General features: G+C 49.8%; 1 protein-coding gene across 4 annotated transcripts in view; it reads left to right on the top strand.

Annotated features, from left to right (window-relative positions):
* Positions 1-19,678, top strand: part of LOC6724873 (mucin-5AC) — a 94,583-nt gene that overhangs the window by 60,478 nt on the left and 14,427 nt on the right. Inside the window, exons 5-9 of one of the 4 annotated variants that reach the window (XM_039297141.2) lie at positions 113-226; positions 291-2,680; positions 2,801-3,252; positions 3,350-5,305; positions 5,387-5,622. In XM_039297141.2, coding sequence (XP_039153075.1) covers positions 113-226; positions 291-2,680; positions 2,801-3,252; positions 3,350-5,305; positions 5,387-5,523 — 5,049 coding nt within the window. In that variant the 3' untranslated portion in view covers positions 5,524-5,622. Of the gene's footprint in view, positions 1-112; positions 227-290; positions 3,253-3,349; positions 5,306-5,386; positions 5,623-19,678 lie in introns of those variants that run through there. The other 3 variants (XM_039297140.2, XM_039297144.2, XM_039297142.2) reach the window with 3 other exon arrangements.

Genomic DNA, 19,678 nt, shown 5'->3' with positions numbered 1-19,678 from the left:
ATCTGAATTTTATAATATATCTATGGATAGAGATTTCTTGCCTAACCAGTAATTTGTAGTTAGCTCTAATTATTAAGCTTTTTAACACCTGTTTCTATATTTCCAATCGTAGAATAATCGCTGCTCGCGCAACTACATTGGCATCAAGCCGCATCCCGACCAACAGCAGTACTACTACGTCTGTAAGCCCGACTGTGTAATCTTCAGCAAATGCCGCGGCCTTGAGGTGAGTCCTAGACGACCGCTTGCCCTGCTTCGCCAGCCACTCAACTCGCTTTCCCGTTCCCCAGAGCTTCAACGCCAGTAGCGGGCGCTGCGTGCAACACGTTCCACAGCACAGACCGGACCACAGGCCGCCGCAGTGCCAGAAGGAGGGCCGCTTCCCACATCCCCACGACTGCAAGGTGTACTATAGGTGCGACAAGAACCGAACGCAGCCTTGGCTTTTCGCCTGCCCGGCGGGCACCATTTTCTCGCCGGTGGAGCGCAAGTGCTTGCCAGGCGACCAGTGCCCCTCGACGGAGATATCGGACAGCGGCAGCTATATCCCGCAGAACTGCGAGCTCAAGTTTCCCGAGTGCGCCGAGGAGGGCACGTTCCGCTCCCCGACGGACTGCGCCCTCTACTACACGTGTCGATTGCAGGAAAGTGGCACCTATCTGCAGACGCGATTTAAATGCCCCGGCAGCAATAGCTTTGATCTCGAGCGGAAGCTGTGTCGTCCCCGCAGTGAAGTCGACTGCTTTGACTTTGTTCCGGGACCCGTGCAGGTACCCTACGTTCCACAGCCCTACTATCCACCCTATCCAGCTGCACCGCCACTCTATGAGGAGGACGACTACGATACGGGAGCCAGGGACCAGCAGCCTGCCCTTAAGTCGGAAAAGCTTCAGGTGACGGCGCAGGGCTTTGAAAAACCTTCATTGAATGTAGTGGTTTTGCAAACAAGCACCTCAACTACTTCGGAACCTTCCAATGCCTATCATAAATACCCCGCCTATCCATCGTATCCCTCATATGAGTATTCATCGCACCATCGCGGTAAGGAAACGGCTGCAGAAAACCTAGAGCTTAAGGAAGAGGGCGTTCCGCGCAAGCTTAAGCTCTCGGAGAACATTGCCATCCAGCCCGAAACGCCAGCGACTACAACTACCACTCGTGAACCTTTAAATGATACCAACAAATATCAATACAAAAGATACACCTATGGTACAGCCAAAAACGATGTCACGGAGGCTCCGGAAATCAAATCACCTTTAAAGGGCTTGCACCTTTCGCAAAATATTGTCATTCTCCCTACAACTTCTACACCTGCGACTACCACAACTACGACTAAACCAGTGGTGCTTACATGCCCTACCATTCCAACACCAAAAACAACTCCCAAAGCAAGCACAACTACTGCAGTCACAAAATCAACGCCAAAAATGTCAAGTACCGAACAGCCTAGCACAACGACCTCTGAAACCACTACTACTAAAAGACCAACAACTGTTAATGAGAAAACCTCACCGGCTACCGAAAAGCCAAGGACTACTGTACTGACAACAACGACTCAAAAACGCAGTACGACTACTCACAACACCTCACCGGATACAAAAACAACAATAAGATCTCCAACGCTTTCTCCGAAAACGACGACAACACCTTCCACAACAACTACGGTCAAAGTTACAACCCACAGACCGAGAACGACTGCTCGGAAATCGTCAACAGCTTCTACCACTACCAAAAAAACAACAACTTCCTCCAAAACTACAAAGAGTACGGAGATCCGAACTTCTACCACTTCTAAACTTTCCACAACATCCCAGAAAACAACAACGACTACTCACAAATCTACTGCAGCAACAACTTCTACTGAGAATCCAAAAACGACTAGTGAGAAAACATCAACAGTTTCTACTACCACTAAGAAATCCACAGAAAGTTCCCCTAAGCCTACAAGCAGTACGGGAAAACCAATTACCACTCCCCAACCTTCAACAAGAACGACACCAACGACAACTACAGTCACAGCCACTACTCAAATAGCAACAACGACCCCCTTGAGATCCTCCACGGAATCTACGTCTACTCAAACCCCAAAAACAACTTCACCTCAACCAACAAAAACGACGACTCGTACGGTTACTCCGAAAATCTCAACAACAACAACGACCACAGAAAAGCCAATAACTAGTAGTCCTAAACCTACAACAACGACTCAGAACACGACATCGACGGCTCCAAACACAACTAGAGTAACAATCACTACGCAAAAAGAGACAACACCTACACAGAACACCTCAACAACCAGATTTACTAGGAAAACAACAAGTAATAATCCAGAACCGACTAGTACCGAAAAACCTATCACCTCGACGACTCCAAAACTTAGTACAACTACTCCGAAAACATCAACAGTTGCAACAAGCTCCGAAAAGACAACGATTAGTTCTCCCAAGCCTACTACCGAAAAAAGTACCGAAAATCCTACCACGAACTCTGTGAAAACATCTGCGTTAACTAGCTCCACTCACAAAGCAACAAGTACTACATCCGAACCGACTAAAACGACCCAAGAAATAACAACGACGACTCCGAAGCCAACTACGTTGAAAACTTCTACTCAGGAACCAACAACTTCTACTCAAAAAGTATCCACGGTTACTATTACCACTAAAAAAGCCACGGAAAGTTCCCCGTTGACTACACTAAGCACGGAAGACCCAACTACAACTCCCAAACCATTGACTACAACGACTCCAACGACAACTTCAGTGACAGCCACTATTACCACTAAAAAAGCCACGGAAAGTTCCCCGTTGACTACACTAAGCACGGAAGACCCAACTACAACTCCCAAACCATTGACTACAACGACTCCAACGACAACTTCAGTGACAGCCACTACAACAACCACCATTTCGAAATCCACTACGGAATCTACGTCGACTCAAAAGTCAGAAAGTACTACGCCTATACCTACAACAAGTACGACTTCGAAGGCAACAACAGTGATCGTTTCTACTCAAAATCCAACAACGTCCACTTCAAAAACATCCACGGTAATCATAACCACACCAAAACCAAGTACAAGCACACAAAAGTCGACCACTACAACTCGGCAACCGACATCAGTTACTGCATCAACTACAAGTATCGGAACCACGAGGAATCCAACTACCACTACCCCGCAAAACTCCACTTCCTCGACTGATTTGACCACTGTCACGCGACCGCCATGTCCCGATCCCGACTCCACCTCAGGTAAGTCTTCTGCCCATAAGGATCCATTAATCCATTTTAAATGCTCCTCCACCACACAAGCAGCACTGAACACCTAATCATGACACTTGCCTTACAGATAAGAACACAAATCCTGCATGCACACAAGAACTCCAACAAGTGAATCTACTTGAACTACAATCACCACAGAAACAAGAAGAACTCACCCACACACAAACCCACACTGCATTAGCCGAAAGTAGGAACACTTTAAGCGGGCAGGAAGTGCCGGACTACATGGATGATGCACCGTCTTCCGCTGAGGCGGAATCAGGGCAGGCAACGACAGCGAAGGCACCAACCATGTCCACGCTGGCGGCGGCCCATCTACTGCAAAAACTGTTCCATATAATCTCCACGACGCCGCCGAGCAGGGAGCATGCTCCTACTCAGCGACCATCCAGTCAGCCTTCTTCCAGCCAGCGCTCGCGGGGAGTGACCATTGCCCAGATGGCCAGGCATAACCTAGCCACCTCTAAGCCCTTTATCGCCCACTCCCTACGGCTTTCCATCCAGCAGCTAGCCTCCACCCAGAAGCGCTCTATCCCGCCCAAGACACTCGTTACGCACAACACCACTAAGGAGCCGGAGGACTCCGAGTACTACGATAGTGAGACATCGGAACAGTACGCGGACGAGGACAACGAAGTACTAGACAAAGCACAGCCAAAGGCTATGTCCAGCACCACTGTGGCCGCAGTGCTCCCTGCTGCTCCGTCTACAACCACTGAACGGGAGCCACAAAAAACATCTTCCTCGCCAAGTCCGACCAAGACAACTCCCTCCACCACAGCCCAGCCGATTGAGACGACAACTGGCGACCTAGAATACGATAGTTCCGGGGGCTCTGACTATGTCAACGACGCGAATGACATTCCGAGCGGTGTAGCCACCAGCCTGGAGGCCAGGAAGAACTTCCTGCTCAGTCTCCTAAAGCAGCGCCTTACTCGAATAGAACAAACAGAATCGAAGACGCCAATGCCGGCTACGAGCACTTCCACCAGCACAGGTGCCCCTCAGACAACAAGCAGCAGTACAAGTCCTACGTCCACCACAAGCGAGAGCACTTCTTCGGTCACAAGTTCGACCGCAAGGTCAAGTCTGACTGCCAGTAAGCACTCAAGTCCAGAGGCACTTAGTCGGCAGAAAAGTTTGACAGATCAGAGTGCGGAATACTATGATGAGGACGATGACTACATGGAAGACGAACCCGCTGGTTCTTCTGATGCTGAGAAAAAAGAGCGCGGCGAAGTCTTAATAGCCGAGAAGCAACCAGCAGCCACCGCCAAGCGACACATCGCACCTCCATCCGAGCAGCCTCTTAGGCAGGCGATGCTCAATATATTAGCAACTAGAAGTGAGGAAAACGAAGTGGATGTGAAAGCCACATCCGACGGGCTGCAGTTTAGGAGATTTGTAAGCAGGAATAGTCAGATTCCCACTGAAAGTCCTGCCAATCGCGCATCAATTGTAGTTGCTGAGGCTCTAAGCCGAAGACTTGCCGACAACCTTGGGGAGCTTCCTCCAGAACCACACACATCTGATGCGAAACCAATCGCATCAGTCAGTCAAACAACGATACGAAGCAGAGAACCACAAACAGAATCATCTTCTCAAACACCACCATCGACATCTACAGCGACACCAGCGACACAAGCAACCCAAAAGCATCGAATAGGCGAAGCCACACAGAGTACATTAGAAATAGTCACACAGACCACTCCAGAATCAGCGCCACCAGCAACAACTGTGCCCGTCGCGGTGCGCCAGGAAGTGCTGTCGGTGAACAGCAGGCCCTGGTTGCTGGCGGCGCGCAATCAAACCGTCCACCTCACACCCATCTCCTCCATTGCCGCTCGAGCGCCAAGCAACCCAGTGAGCCACGCTAACCGTTCGATCAATCCACTAGTGTCCAGTCCCGAGGACCACTCCACGGAGAAGGTGCCGCAGCTCATCGTTAAGGTGTACGAGCCCATCGACCTGAAGATAGTCTTCTGCCCGAAGTCGTGCGACCAGGACCACGACCACAAATTCGGTAAGTCTGACTTCTATAAGCATATTTTGCCCTCCCCAGTATACCCAGTACCCTGACCTATGACCTATGACTCGACCACAGACCCAGCTGATAATATTAAGACGTCCAACTGCACGGGAGGCTGCGACGAGGAGGAGGAGCGGATCCACAAGCATGTCGACATCCAGTGGAAGCCACTAGAGCTGACCGACATCGCTGGCTTCCGCAACGCCGTGTAGAAACACAACGAGGCCCACGAAATTCCCGTAGTACGATTTCTCCAACATAGAACCTATAGCTAGTACCTACAACTACAATAAATACTTTATACCTTTAAATCAACCAAGACGGTCTGGGTACTGGCGAACAGCAAGTAGGTCGCCTTGGCCAGCATGGGGTCTCTCGACCCGCACAGTGTGCTCTCCATGCGATGCCTCTGGGTGGGTGGTATTGGGGACCGTGGGGTTGGTTGAGTCCTATTAAAAGAAACAGCGGAAAGCGCGCAGAGGCAGCTGGCAAAAGAAGCAGGCAGAGTGCACACAAAAAGTTGCACGCCAAAAGGAAAGGAAAGGAATGGAATGGAAAGCAAAGGATAAAAAAGCGTGCCACCACGCCGAACGTCCTTCAGCCTGTGTGGGTAATGGGATATGGGTGGGTCGCGACTCTGAATGTGAATATGGGTGTGGATGTGGATGCGGTCGTGGTCTGTGGTTATGCTGCCTGCATGTGTCCAGAAGTAGCTGCCACCTGTTGGCGCCCAATGCTGCCGGCTGGGCCAACAAAAGAAAGAAGTCCTAACACAGTCGTGGCAGGCAACAAGACCAAGCCAAAGTCGGCACGGCGGCATGCCCCCACCCGGCGACCCGCATGCCATTCCACATGCGAGTGGGCACTTGGCTACCAGGCGCCCAGTGTCGACAGTCAGTGTCCGCGCATTCCTGAAGCGACGGGCGGTGGTAGTGGCAGGTCTGTGTTTTGTGTTCGCGGCAAGCAAAAGGAGCAAGTGCAAGTGCAGTCATTGTTTTTGCGGCAGCTGCATTGTCGTGCTCTTGTTGTCTTCGCTTCTTTCCGTTTGTTTTGATCTGCTGTGTTCGGTTCGCTTGTTCGGTTGTTTGGTGTTGTTTGGTGGCTCGGTGGTTGGGTTGCACGTTGATGTGGCACAGATCCCACATAGAGCACATAGAGTTAATCAATGCCCCACGCCCCCAAGATTGCCATCTAAGCACCAACAGTGGCAGGCTTTTGGGCGATTTACAGTTATGCGTGCCACAAATCGGCATCAAACGCGCTTAGCAGACATCATCCTGCTGCTGCACAAATCTCCAGTTGGCCATGAATTATTCAGCAGTTCAACAGTTGGCCCCCGCCCTTCCGCATCCGCATTCGCATCCGCATCCGCCCCCCAACTATGGCACACAATTTGCAATTTTCATGTAGCATGAAGTCTTGGATTTGACTTGCCCCTGCCGCCGCCACGCACACATGCTCCTTGTGCAAATCCTTTTTATGCCCGCATTATATAGTTCGCACGCATTGCTTCTGCCTCTGAAGGGATGGGTACTGTATGGATACTGGGATCTGCCTTCTGCGTTATGCGTCCTGAGCCCAGGACGTCACATTTGGCACACGATGCGCGCGTCATTCAATTCCATTTCCATTCCCATTTACCCGACTCCGCGACCCTTCGACCCTTCGACATTGCGAACCTCGCGAACCCCGCGAACTCTGCGAATGCCAGAGCATTTCCACATTTCCATTTGCAGCGCGACGCCATTCCGAGGGCCATATAACCAAGTTCAATTACCTGTTACAGCCGTTAGATGAATTTCTATGGCCAGTACATGTCCCGACTAGTTGAGTACAGCTCACAACTGCCATTTCTTGTGTCTGCCGGGTGGATGGGTGGATTGTTGGATGGGTGGGGATATCTTGTGCGAGTGTGTGGCTTTTTTGAATATTTGAAATGTTTTTGTTCGCGCCACGCCAACAAGTTCGACAACATCGGCGATGGCTGAAAGTTGGGGAAGTGTGCGTGGAGGTGGAAGAATAACGACACACTTTGGCACGCATTTGTGATAAACATAAATGAGCTTAGAAATGAACCCCGCAGGATAAGGCGCACACGCCCACACACTCCCAAACACTCCCACACACGCCCACACACTCGAGCGTGGTGCTAGAAGTGGGTGGGTGTGGTGTGGCTGGCTCCTTTGGGGTCGGACATGGAGTCGGAATCGGGAGCAGAGTATTGACTACATACAGTAGACATCAAGTATCAGGCCGAACAGAGCATTATACAAATGATACGACATTAGATAAGCCTAAGTGCAAATTGGCTTACAAACCGGGATTTGTGTTTGCTGCTCCCCCCGACCCCTTTGCCGCCTTTGTTCTGCCCGGCTTAGCGTGAATCCGGATACGGATCCGCTACGGATACGGATGCCGATGCGAATGCGAATGTTCGTTTGCATGCCACAGCTGCCCCGGCTCATCACCTATGCATGAGGCCATGATCCGGCGAGTCAGATTGATAGTGCTGCTCCTCCGGCGCCGAGGAGTCCCAGTGCCCGTCTGCTGAGCCCATCTTATGGCACCCATTGCTTTTTAGCACGGCTGTGTCAGCGGGTTCCACTAATGCGTATTCAATGGGCACCCCACCGACGGCTGCACTTTGTGTAAGTGCCGATATCTGGGTCGCCTCCGTAGCGCTTTCTTTTTGGCCAGGCGGAGCACCGACCACCGAGCACCGAGCAGCCAGAGCTCGGCACAAAAAACGGCAAAGAATCGCCGTGTGCATCGTGTGCGCAAAAAGGAGCAAGAGCAGCAGCCGCACCGGGTCGAGTCGGCGGAAAACAAAGCCAAACCGAAAGAGTTTTGCAACGGAGGTGGGATGGTGGGGATGGGTGAATTGGACATGTGGCACACTCCGTGTGAGGAGCAAAAAAACTGTCAAAAAATTCGTCCTTGATTCGTTGCAGTTTCTTTTTGGCGTGATCGGTCTGGTCTGGCTGGGTTCGAGTGTCGTGCGAGCCGTGAGTTTTCTAAAACGAAAGCAAAAAGATGCACACACACAGCCGTGGATGTGGATGTGGATATGGCTGTGAATGTGGATGTGGCCGTGGATGTGGCTGTCGATGCGGAGTGGATGAGCAACTGGAAGTGGAAGTGGGCCGTGGCCCCGGCAAGGACATGCGGCTGTCGACTGGAGATGGGGCTGAGGATTGAGGACTGAGTACTGTGGACTACGGACTACGGACAACGGACTGGGGCTTCGAGTTGGTCGTCATGAATGAAACTCTCTGATTGCCTTCGTGTGTGTGTGTGGCATGTGGCACTAGTCGATGGGTGGTGCGTGGTGGAGTCGTGTTTGTTGCTTGTCTTTCGCCATCTCGGTTGCATTCTTTTTTGCTGGCTGGCGTCGCACTCTGATTGCTTTTGGCTTTTGCCACCAGCGCAATCACTTTTTGTGTACCACATTTGCATGGTGCTTCTTTTGCAGTGCCAGCTCCGTTTGCTTCTTTTGCTCATGCTGCTCCTGCTGCTCCTTTTGCTCCTTTCCTTGGCCACCCAGTAAACCAGTCAGTCAGCCAGCCGGTTCTTTTCGCCTCTTTTGGCGTGGTGGCTCACTGGGGCAGGAGCTCGTTTAGCCGATTGTTTCATTTGATTTCGCCTCGCTGGCCCCGCTCAGTTGCTCCACTTGGCCATGTGACCATGTGGCCATGTGGCCATGTGGCCGTGGGATGGGGCTTTGTGTCCAGATTTTGTGGCCGAGTGCATTGGCTGGCGTGCTCCGGCGAGCGCTTTGTGCGCGCCCCTTCAATCGCGCACACTTTGCAGGCGGCACACAAGCGGCAACAATTTGCAACTCATCGTTGAGTGCACCTGCAGAGACTGGCCAGCATAGCTCCCTGTTTCGGCCAAGTGCCTTCCAAGTGGCCGGCGGAGAGCTCTTCAGGCGTGTCGCGTTCAAATCCTATGGATGCGGGCCCGAATCTTGACCTCGCCGTTACTGAACTGCATTTCCACCTGCACCTCCACGTGCATCTCCATCTGCTCCTGCTCCTGATCGTGCGGCCCAGATTTACACTCGGCGGCAAGGCAAACAGGCGGCATTTGCCGCATTTCGTTCATATGCAATCGCATTAAGGTTGTCCTTATTATTTATTGACTTAATTGATTTTAAATATGCATAAAGCCGCGGTCCATCCAATATTTGTCTTTGGCTGCAAAGCGCAAAGGTGGCAGTGGCTTTCAATTAGCGTTCCCAAACACGGCATTGGTATTACCAGGACACCCGGACGGGGTCCTCGATACCCGAGGTTTGGAGTGGACTGGGAACTGGCAACTGGAAGCTGGTAACTGGTAACTGGTAACTGGCTACTGGCAACTGGAGTCTCGCGATGGCAGGGCTGGTTTTTAATCTACTGTTTGCATTATCCGATTTCAATTTTTATGTTGCTTTTTCGCGGCCCACGCACAGCAAATATTTTCGTTTCTTTGATGCAATGTCGCTAGTTTTCCACATGCCCGATGACGGCAAAGACGGGGGCACGGCGCGGGGGGTGCATATTACCACTTTGTTGATTAAACATTAATTTTGGCTCGGAAATGCACAATGTGCACCGGTCGCCCCACAACCAATGGCCCCACTTGAGTGTCGGGAAGCGAGCTTCTAAAGTTCACATCAACTTTTTGGCATGCGAAACTTGAGAGCCAGGAATCCTAAGAGCCCGATGCACTAGCTCGTCCAGGAGCACGGCGCTTGTGAGCTGCATCGTCTATTTTTTACGCTAATTGTTTCGCCCGAAGATGGCGAAGATGTCGAAGATGGCCTGCGCTCCAGTCTGCCTTGCTTTTAATGCAAACTTTTTATTTTATTGAAGCATTAAAACGCATTTTTTACAACCGAATCGCAATATTGACGATGGGCGGACTCAGTCTAGCCAAGTTGTCAGTCCAAAGCAGCTGGGAGTCGGCTTGGGTTTGGCTCTGGGTCTGGGACAGCGGCCGAAGGAGCGCTTAATGGTCCATTAAAGACAAAGATTTTTGAAAAATTACTACATTCACTTTACGGGCCAACTAGAAATGGCGAATGCTGCCGCAGGCAAACAACAAAGTTGTAAAAATTGTTTCGTTTTCGAGCCGTGGAATGCGCTGGTCCGCTTCCTAGTGGGTGGTGTTTGTGGGTGGATGGGTGTGTGCTTGGTTGGTTGTGTTGCAAGTTCCTGTTGCGGCGGTAAACTGCCGTAAGTTTAACAGCGGCGCATAAACTGCAGCAGGAGCAGTACCGCCCCTACCCCTTGCCACGCCTCACCTCGCCTCGCCTCGCCTCGCCTCCTCAGTCCCCTGAGTTTCCTTCGCCTTGCCATTAGCAATAAAAAGAGGGATGGTAATGGGGGGGGGATGGGGGGTGGTATTTGGATGGGTGGCTCTGCGTACCTACGTCGAAGATTGAGTTATGTGCGTTTCGACTTTGTTTCTGGCCGGGATGGGGTTGGAGCAGCGAGTGGCGGGCAGTGGGCGGTGGGTGGCAGTATGGAAGAGCGCGCGCTGTTTCGGCAATATAATGGTAATAACCGAATCGTTACAATCGCGCTCAGCTCCGCTCGTTTTTAGTTGCCATTAGAATGCACACACACAACACAAATGGGTTGGGTGGAAGGGTGGGAGGGGGGAACGGGAGCGGGCGGCAGTTGCAGGTCATGAATTCGCCATTTTACAGCCGTCGTATTTTTTCCAGCCATTCATTCATCCATTCATCCAGCCAGCCAGCCGGATTCATCATCCCTCCGCCTAAGCTCTTATCCTTGGAGCTGATTTTCGGGGGGTGGTGGGACTGGGAGTGGGAGTGGGGCTGACTACCCTAGAAATAATAACGCTTAAACTTTTTAGTGTTGTCATTAAATTCCTCGTGTAAGTTGCCAAAGGGGGTTGATGGGATTCTTCTCGGCCGCCGCTGTCTTCGGTTTGTTTTTGTGTGTATTTTGTTACTGTTTTTATTTAACATTTTAATGTCGCTTCAGCCTCCGTCTTTGGCTGAGAGGGGGGCGGGGGCGGGGGCCAGGCCCGAACACCCCGAACACTAACGCCATCCCCTCTCAGCCTCAACCCAGCACATCTGCAGGTCTATAAATTTCGATATTTACTTTTTATATTGCAAAAATTTTTCTGCTGACGGAATTACGGAAATTAAAAACGAAATGAGCCTGAACCAGCCCGCCGGGGGGTGGTGGGGGTGGTTGGGGTTATTGGTTGGGAGACGGGGTGCTGGGTGGCTGGGTTGAGATGTCAGCTGACATTTGAAGCACCCCCATTCACCCCTTGTCCGTCCGATGCCACTTTGGTCATAAAAGGAGCATTATTCCGTGCACTTTTTAATATCCCGCACAGTTTCAACTTGCTGCCAGCTCCTCGAGGAGCGTGTCTTTCCTCTTTATACTTAATCGTAAAGTTTAGAAACTTTGTAATGGCTGAAGGCCCCCAAATATCGCGTGGCTAGGTGGGTGGTTAGGGGTTGGGGGTTGGACAGGCTCAAATCGATCTATCTGAATCTGAAGATTTTACCCCCAATTCGGATGCACACAAACCGTTTAATAACTAATCAACGGACGACTGTGGAGGCCATACCATTTTCTAAATTTATGCTTTTCCCGCATAGTTGTAAACTGAATGTGAATGTTAGCCACCCCGCTGAACGCTGCACTTTTGCCGACGACGGTGCTTTGATTTGATTTTTACGCCGCGCCATAAATTGTTTAGATGAGTTTTTTAATCGAAATTGTTCGAAATGACTTAGGTGCGCATAAAATGTCTCTCTCGAGAACGCTTTTTGTGCCGATTCAAGTGGGTGTGTGGGGTGGTTTTGTGGGTGTGTGGGTGAACGGAAAGCGCTTTGCGAATAAATTGCCGGCTGATTTCGCTGCGTTCCTTTTATAGGGCTTATAAAAAGAATATTTTTAATAGCGCATAAAAGTGTTTGTTAGTTCCACGAGATCCCGGGGATGGTCGTCTCCTGCCCGCCACCATGGAGGTATGGGTATTAGTATTGGTATATGGATATGGATATCGTTGGAGGAGGGATGCTTAGCGGACGCACTAAGCAGGCGCCTAGTCGGTCCGGTCGCTTGCCAGGTGGTATTCATCCGGCCAATAGGATCCAGTCCGGATCGGCGGGCGGATATGCCCTTCCGCCCGCCCTTCACTTTTTACTGGCTACCGGTGGCAGCAGGACTCGTAAACGTTGCCGAAAACTTTGAACTTGATGGTTTTCCCGCCCGCGTTTCCTTTTCTTTTACGGCAATGCCGTGTGCTGCCCCAAAACCCATGCCACGCCACGCCATGCCCAATCCTGCCTCCCCCATATCTCATGTGGTCATGAGCGAGAGCTGCGCTTGCAACACCGCCGAACCACATAAAAAGATACATTTGGCAGGCACCCAAACGACGCATAAAACGCGTTACTTTCATCCATGAGCGACGTTGATGGGCTCATAAATGCCGCGAATGTGCATGAAACGCGTATTTTTCTACTTTTTGATGATTTTGAAATTTTGTATGCGTTGAGTGCCGTTAAGTGTGTGCCACTGCCACTGCCACCGCTACCGACACTGCCCCCCCTCTCCTCAAGCCCTTGGCTTGTGTGTCCGCTGGCCGTGGCGTAACCCCAAAAGGGGGAACGGGCCACCGAAACTTGAGGCAGCCGAATTGTTTTTAACCCACTGAGGCGAGGCGGTGGCTGCGAGGGCGGCAAAGACGTATACGGAGGCAGTTGCTCCTGCCGTAAAAGTAATATGAAATGTCTCATTTTTAGAGCTTCGAAATAAAAAAAGTTATCGGCGCATTTCGTCAGCAAACCTACAAAGGGCTCGCCCGGAGCCATAAAAGGGCTGCGGTTTAGTTTTCATCCCATCTCTTAGCTCAGCTCAGCTCCACTTGCCTCCTCATCTGCAGTCCCGTCCTGTCCTGCCCCCCAGTTGCTCCGATTTGCGATGCCTCAGTTCGTTTTCCTGCCTAATCCAGCAAATTAACAGCCGCCCGCGGGAAAACCCATGGAAAAGAGGTGGAATGGGATTGGGCTTGGGATCGGAGGCTGCACCGTTCGTTGGCTTCGAGGAAACTTTCTAGCCGACGCATTTGGTCTCTAATTATCGGGGCCTGGCTCCAACGATTTGGGGTTGCTTTGGGGTGCTATAACTCGATTTGGGCCCCATCACCATTGATCGTTGTCGATGTTATTGTTGTGTGGCGAGGTCGCTTAATCGAATGCTTTTTGTTGCCCATAAATGGCAATGGCAATGGCAATGGCCAGCCGGGAAAGGATGAGCTCCGGCGGATGCGGATGCGGAGGGATCAGCAGGAGGAGGAGGGGGAGGAGCTGTCATAGTTGCACATTTTAAATTAGCGTATCCGCCATACAGCCATGAACACATCCACCGCATCTACCGCCATCTTTGTTCGTTTTCGGCCGCCTTTTTGCTTTGTTTTTCTCTGGGCTTCATTAGATTGATTTTTATTTTATTGCCTCGCATTTTAGGGCGGAGTTTTTGCATATTTTTTGCGTGCGTCCGAGCGAGCGAGCTGGCGCACTCGCGCCGACCCCCTCCCACTCGCACCGCCAATCGCACTCGCAATTGCTCTCGCACTCACACAAGAGCAACAAATTTAAGTATATTTCGCCTTTTTTGTCATTTTTTTCCCCCACTAAATTGCCAAACTGCATTGGGCGGTCTGTGTTATATATGTAAGTGCAGTTGCATCGGCTACAATGCATTCTGCATGCTGCGCCTTTTTTTTCGCTGTCATCGTTTGGGTTTTTTCCCCCAAGCGCTCTCTGCTTAATTTTATTTATTTATGGTTTTTATACTTTTTTTTTTATTTCAATTTGCGCTGGCCCGCTGCCCCACGCCTCCTGACCACCCACATCCACATCCTGCCCCCTCGATGGCGAGAATTGCATCGCATGCAGGCTGCATCTTCCATTTCACCTTCCGTCCCGCTCGCACTTCGCGCTGCACTCGATCTGTGGCAGTAAACTGCATATTTCTGTCCAGGGGCGAACTCGAAGGTCGAAGATGCCTAACTCAATCCGGTCCCTACAACTAGCTTTTAATTTATTTATTTACGAGTATTATTAGTTGCGAGTTAGTTAAAATATAAATATACATAATATAATATAAAGCATATGCAAATCGAGAAGGTTTTCGATCGTGTATAGAGAAGTTGGCCCCTTTTTTGTTGCCTACATTTGGGGGCTTTCGAGTGCGCTCCTGGAAAATGCACTTGCTGGCAAAAAAACTAAAACAAGTGTCCGTTGCGTCGGCCTCTGCTGCTGCTGCTGCTGCAGCTGCGGCTGCAACATCAGCTGCGAATGCAACTGCAAGTGCATCGCCGCCCCATACGTGTCGCCCTCTCGCTCGCTCCGACTGAGGCCGGCCTGCTCTGGCCCACGGTTTAGGATGTGTGCGTTTTGAGCCTGTTTTTTGCGCCTTTGCTTTTTTGCACTTTTTGGACAATTTTTATATATTTCTAGGATTTTTTTGAGCGCTCCCTTTTTATTTTTATTTCAGGGCCAACCGAGCCGAGCGCAGCCGAGTAACGCCGAACCGTGCCCCTCCCATACGCAGTTGTAGTTGCACTGGGCGATGGGCGGTGGGTGGTGGGTGGTGATGGGTGGCGCTTGGTGGGCAGTTGCAGTGGCCAGTGCAGCGGCAGCCTGCTGTCATTTCACTCGCACCCAGGCCTTTCGCAATTGGGAATGTGTTGTTTGATTTTTCCCCGCGCCGCGTCGCAGGACCTGCTCGCCTTTTTTTTCGGTGTATGTGCAGTCAGTTTTTTTTTTAGTCTTTTGTGCTTTTTGGGCGGCTTTTTGTTTGGTTTTCGCGCTTTTTTCGCCTTCCTGTTGCACGCAACTTGCAGCGCTGCGTTTTTATTGGCTGCCGCCGAATGCTGCGGCATAAGTAGGTGCACGTTGCACGTTGCACGCTGCCCGGTGCACGGTGCATGTACACGATTTTTTGTGTTTTATTTGAATCGCCTTTTTGCGTGCGTATGTATTTTAGCTATCGACGTTGGCTTTTTTGGTTGCCTGCTTTTTTTTTAGTGTCCGCTCTTTTTTTTTGGAATTTTTGCTCTGCTACTTCCGCAGCGACGCTTAATGCAAATAAAATGTTTGCGTTGACTTGCATTATGCTGATGCCTGGCGATTCCAGGACCCCCCATCGCCCCCAACGCCCCCACCTCCCCCAGCTGGCCAGTGATAACGCATCCTGCGCATCGCAGGATCCCACTCTCTTGGCCAGGCCAAAACCGTTTTTATTTTTCAGTCATTAAAAATTGCCCCTGCCTGCAACCGTGGCGCCCCCACTGTGGCATGGCCTCTGGTGATGGTCTTGGCGATGGTCGTAGTCCTGTTTCTGCTCCTGTTTGTGTGCCCGTTCCCATGCCCGCTCCTGTTCCTGTTCCTGGTTATGGTTCGGTCCTGCTGCTTCTAGTGGGTTCAAGCCCCTCTGGTGTGCCGCTGTGGGTCGAATGTGGGTCGCCAACCGACGCTTTTTGTTGCTGTCTTTGTTGGCAAGCTCGTCGCATAATCGCCGGCTTCACACGCAGCCTGCACTTGACTCGACTCATCCCGTGCATCCCGTGCATCCCGCGTCCTGTCGTTTTTTCGGCATTTTGCATGCAGCTCTGGGCCTTTTGCACCACCCACCAGCTGCATTTCAGTTGTCGTGTTTCATTTCACATCGCCAGTTTTTCTTCTGCTGCTTTTTCCGCACTTTTTTCGGCACTTTTTTGGACCGGCCTTGTCTGTCTGTCTGACTCATTCCAGCGGCGTGCTCTGTGCGCTCTGTTGTTGTTTGCCACTTTTCACATAAATTTCGCTCCTTTGCAAAATTACCGATATTTTGATAGCCGCCAGTAGGTGGGCGGGTGCGGGGCCATCCACCCACTCGCATAGGCCAGCCAGGACTTAAGCTGCCGATTAACATTTTGTAGGCATTTCAGCTCTGGAGGATTGCCAATCTCATGCACAACCATGTCCAGGCCCTCAGCAGCTCACCTGCCCAAACGAAACCACTGGCCACCTGGCTGCGCCGATTTGCCTTTATTGCAATTAAACTCGTGCTTTGTGCTTTGTGCTTTGCTTTTCAAACATTTGCATTTGCCACTTGACGCTTTTGTGTGTAATTGATTTCCAACGCTTATTGTCAAGTGGCAAGCAGAACAGCAAGCGCAACAAAGCGGCCCCAACCCAGCCAGCCCCTCCTCTGCCTTTGCCCCCAGGTGCTTTGCCAAACTATTGTTGTTTTGTGTTTTGTTTCTGCTGTTGTGTGTTGTATGTTGTTGTGGCTGCCTTTGTTTTGCTCCTAACAGCGGGCTCAGTACCTTTGCCACAACAGCTCCAACTGCCTGCGCTTCGAGTTCTCCTCCAAATGGCCCGTTTGATTGCTGCGCTCCCATCGGTGGCACCACCGCCAGTGCAAACGCAAATTAATTCCGAGCATTTAGTTGCATTGTGGTCCCTGTGTCCTTGACCACATGCCAGCGAAAGGGGCCGCGGCAAGGACTCGTCAGTTAGTTAGCAAGTCCAAGTCCCAGCGGCAACCCCTGACCTTAACTCCGCTCACTCGAGCTGTTGGCAGAGGCCGGCGAGGGAATCGATTTCCGGCATCGATCTTCCAGCTGGGACTTAACTTTAGCATTGAACGCATTTAAGCCACTCAAAATTCAAACAGGCATATTATCGGAAACTATTCCCTTGTCAAACCGTTTATATGTATGTACCAAGCTTAAGTGAAAAACCCTAGAAGGATGTGAGTTTTTGCCTAATCCTGATTTTTCGACCAAAAATATATCGTTTTATTTAACAAAAATTGAAGGAATCGTCTATATATGGAATGTTATAACGCGTTGAACTCGTAATAAAATTGCATATCGAATGGAATGTTATAACACGTTGAACTCGTAATAAAATTGCATATCGAATGGCAATTAAGGATGGAAATAATAAATTTTGACAATTTTTGGAAAAAATTTTCATTATCAAAAAATAAAAAAAATGTTGCAAAAAATTAATTATGGAAATAATCAGAAAAATAATTAGAATGAATAATTGTTGTTGCTGTATGAAGTTTTTTGACCGATTTATTACGTAACACCCCCGCAACGAACTTAGTTCTTCTCTAATCCTGATTTGTTGACCAAAAACATCTAGTTTTTTGTTTGCAAAACATTAAGGAATCGTCTAAATATAGAATGTAATACCTCGTTGAGTTCGTAATTAAATTTCCAATCGAAATGCATTCAAGGTTCAAAATGTTAAATTTCAGCCATTTTGTGCAAAAAATCATAATGTTACCCCTTATCAAAAATGCAAAATTTCGAGCAAAAATTAATTTCTATAAGTCATCAGGAAAGTGATAGGGGTCGTTAGTTGGCATCATTAGCTGTGCAAAATAGTAGTTTTTATGACTGTATGAAGTTTTTTGGCCGAGTTATCATGTAACACCCTGGTAATAAACTTAGTTTTTTTCTAAACCTGATTTTGTGACCAAAATAATTAGTTTTTTGTTCACAGGAAGGGAAATAATGGTCTAAATATGGAATGTTATACCTTGTTCAATTCGTAATAAAATTTCCAATCGAAGGGCATTCAAGGCTCAAAATGTTAAATTTGAGCCATTTTTCGCAAAGTTTTATGATGTTACCCCTTATCAAAAATGCAAAATTTGCAGCAAAAATTAATTTCTACAAATCATCAGGAAAGTGATAGGGATCGTCAGTTGGGATTATTAGCTGTGCAAAACAGTAGTTTTTATGGCTGTATGAAGTTTTTTGGCCGAGTTGTGATGTAACATCTCCGCAATGAAAAGCGATAGCCAGGCTCTGAAGATGTATCTTCTATTAGCCACCAATCTGAAGATTCTATTCGGTCTACAGATCTCCTGGGGCCTCACAGTCGCTATCTTTCTGTGAAGTAGTAACTGAATATGGATCCTCCTCCGCAAGGACACGATTCGGGGTGGCACTCGAATGCGGATGACAGGATGACAAGGCCTGAGTAGAAATACATAAATATTTCGCAGCAACGTTGCCAATTTCGCAGGAAGTGCGAGGCAACGACAATGCTCCTCTGGTCGGTCACAGAACAAAATATTAAAAATCTTCGCACGCATTTTGGTCGCGCATTAAAATCAAAGTAAAATGGCATCAATATAAATACTCGTAAATTTGCAATTTCGAGTCGAGCCCCAGAAAGCATCCCCACACCCACTCCCGTTGCCATCTTCGCCAGCTCTGTCAACATGCGCGGCCCATGTGAGGAGGAGCAGCAGGCAGGGATGGGGAAGTGGAACTGGAGCTGGGCAGGAGCGGGAGCAGGAGCAGGACCGCTGCGCCACAGCGGATCGTAAAAGGCCTGCTCCGTCGTTCTGGCCATGGCTCATTCGCGTGCTTAGCCTGCGAAGCGCATATGTTTAGAGAAATTAGTTTTTCATAACGCACAAGTTGTTATTGCCACCCACGCACACGCACACACGCACACACACACGCATACTTGTGAGTGGGCTGGCTTTTAACGGGATTTTTTATTGCAAATTCTATTCAAATATCCATTCAGTTTTATGGGCCACGGCAGCCCCGCTGCCTTTGAAGGCCCGAAATTCGCATATGAGCTAAATTCCGCCAGCCATCCACCCTCGCACCATCCAAACATCCCAGCATCCAAGCATCCAAGCATCCAACCATCTAACCACCCCACCAGTCCACCAATCCTACAGCCCGGCGAACCAAGGGGACCGCTCCGCTACCTTGTTGTTACCGTTTTTATTTTTATTTCATTTTTTTTTAAACAAACACAATTTTTAATATGCCTGCAATTTTTATGAGTGTTTAGAGGAATTTTATTGCACAAGATTTCCCATGCCTAGGCGGGGGCTGCTGTCGGAATGTGGTCCCACGTCGCGTATGCGCGATAAGCGCCCACATCGCCCCACCTCGAATCGCATTTGTGTGCCCGAAATGTCCTCGAGTGCCATAAAAATAAAGAATGAAAATAATATTAAATATTATAATGTTAGAGGAGCGAACTGCTGCTGGTGCTCCGCTTGCGCCTCAAAGTGCCAACTAGCCGGGTGCTCGGTGCTCGGCAGCTCGTCCTTAGGTGCCAGCGGTTCCAAGACAAATTATCTGCCCTCCATTTGCGCCGAGCGGCACGTTAGCAATGCCTAATGTTCCTGGAAGACGTCTCTGCGTCCTCGTTCCCTATTAGTCCCCATTCACAGCTCACGTCCGCACATACATACATATGTCTTCTAGGCTCGCTCTGCAAAACGTGCTTTATTTCTCGCAGTGCAGCGAAGCTGCGCCCAGGAAACATGGCCAGCATTAGGTATTGGG

Source organism: Drosophila simulans, chromosome X, assembly GCF_016746395.2.
Source record: "Drosophila simulans strain w501 chromosome X, Prin_Dsim_3.1, whole genome shotgun sequence".
Classification (NCBI taxonomy): Eukaryota; Metazoa; Arthropoda; class Insecta; order Diptera; family Drosophilidae; genus Drosophila; species Drosophila simulans.
Note: the sequence above shows the minus strand (reverse complement) of the source record. Positions and strands in the feature narration are given on the sequence as shown.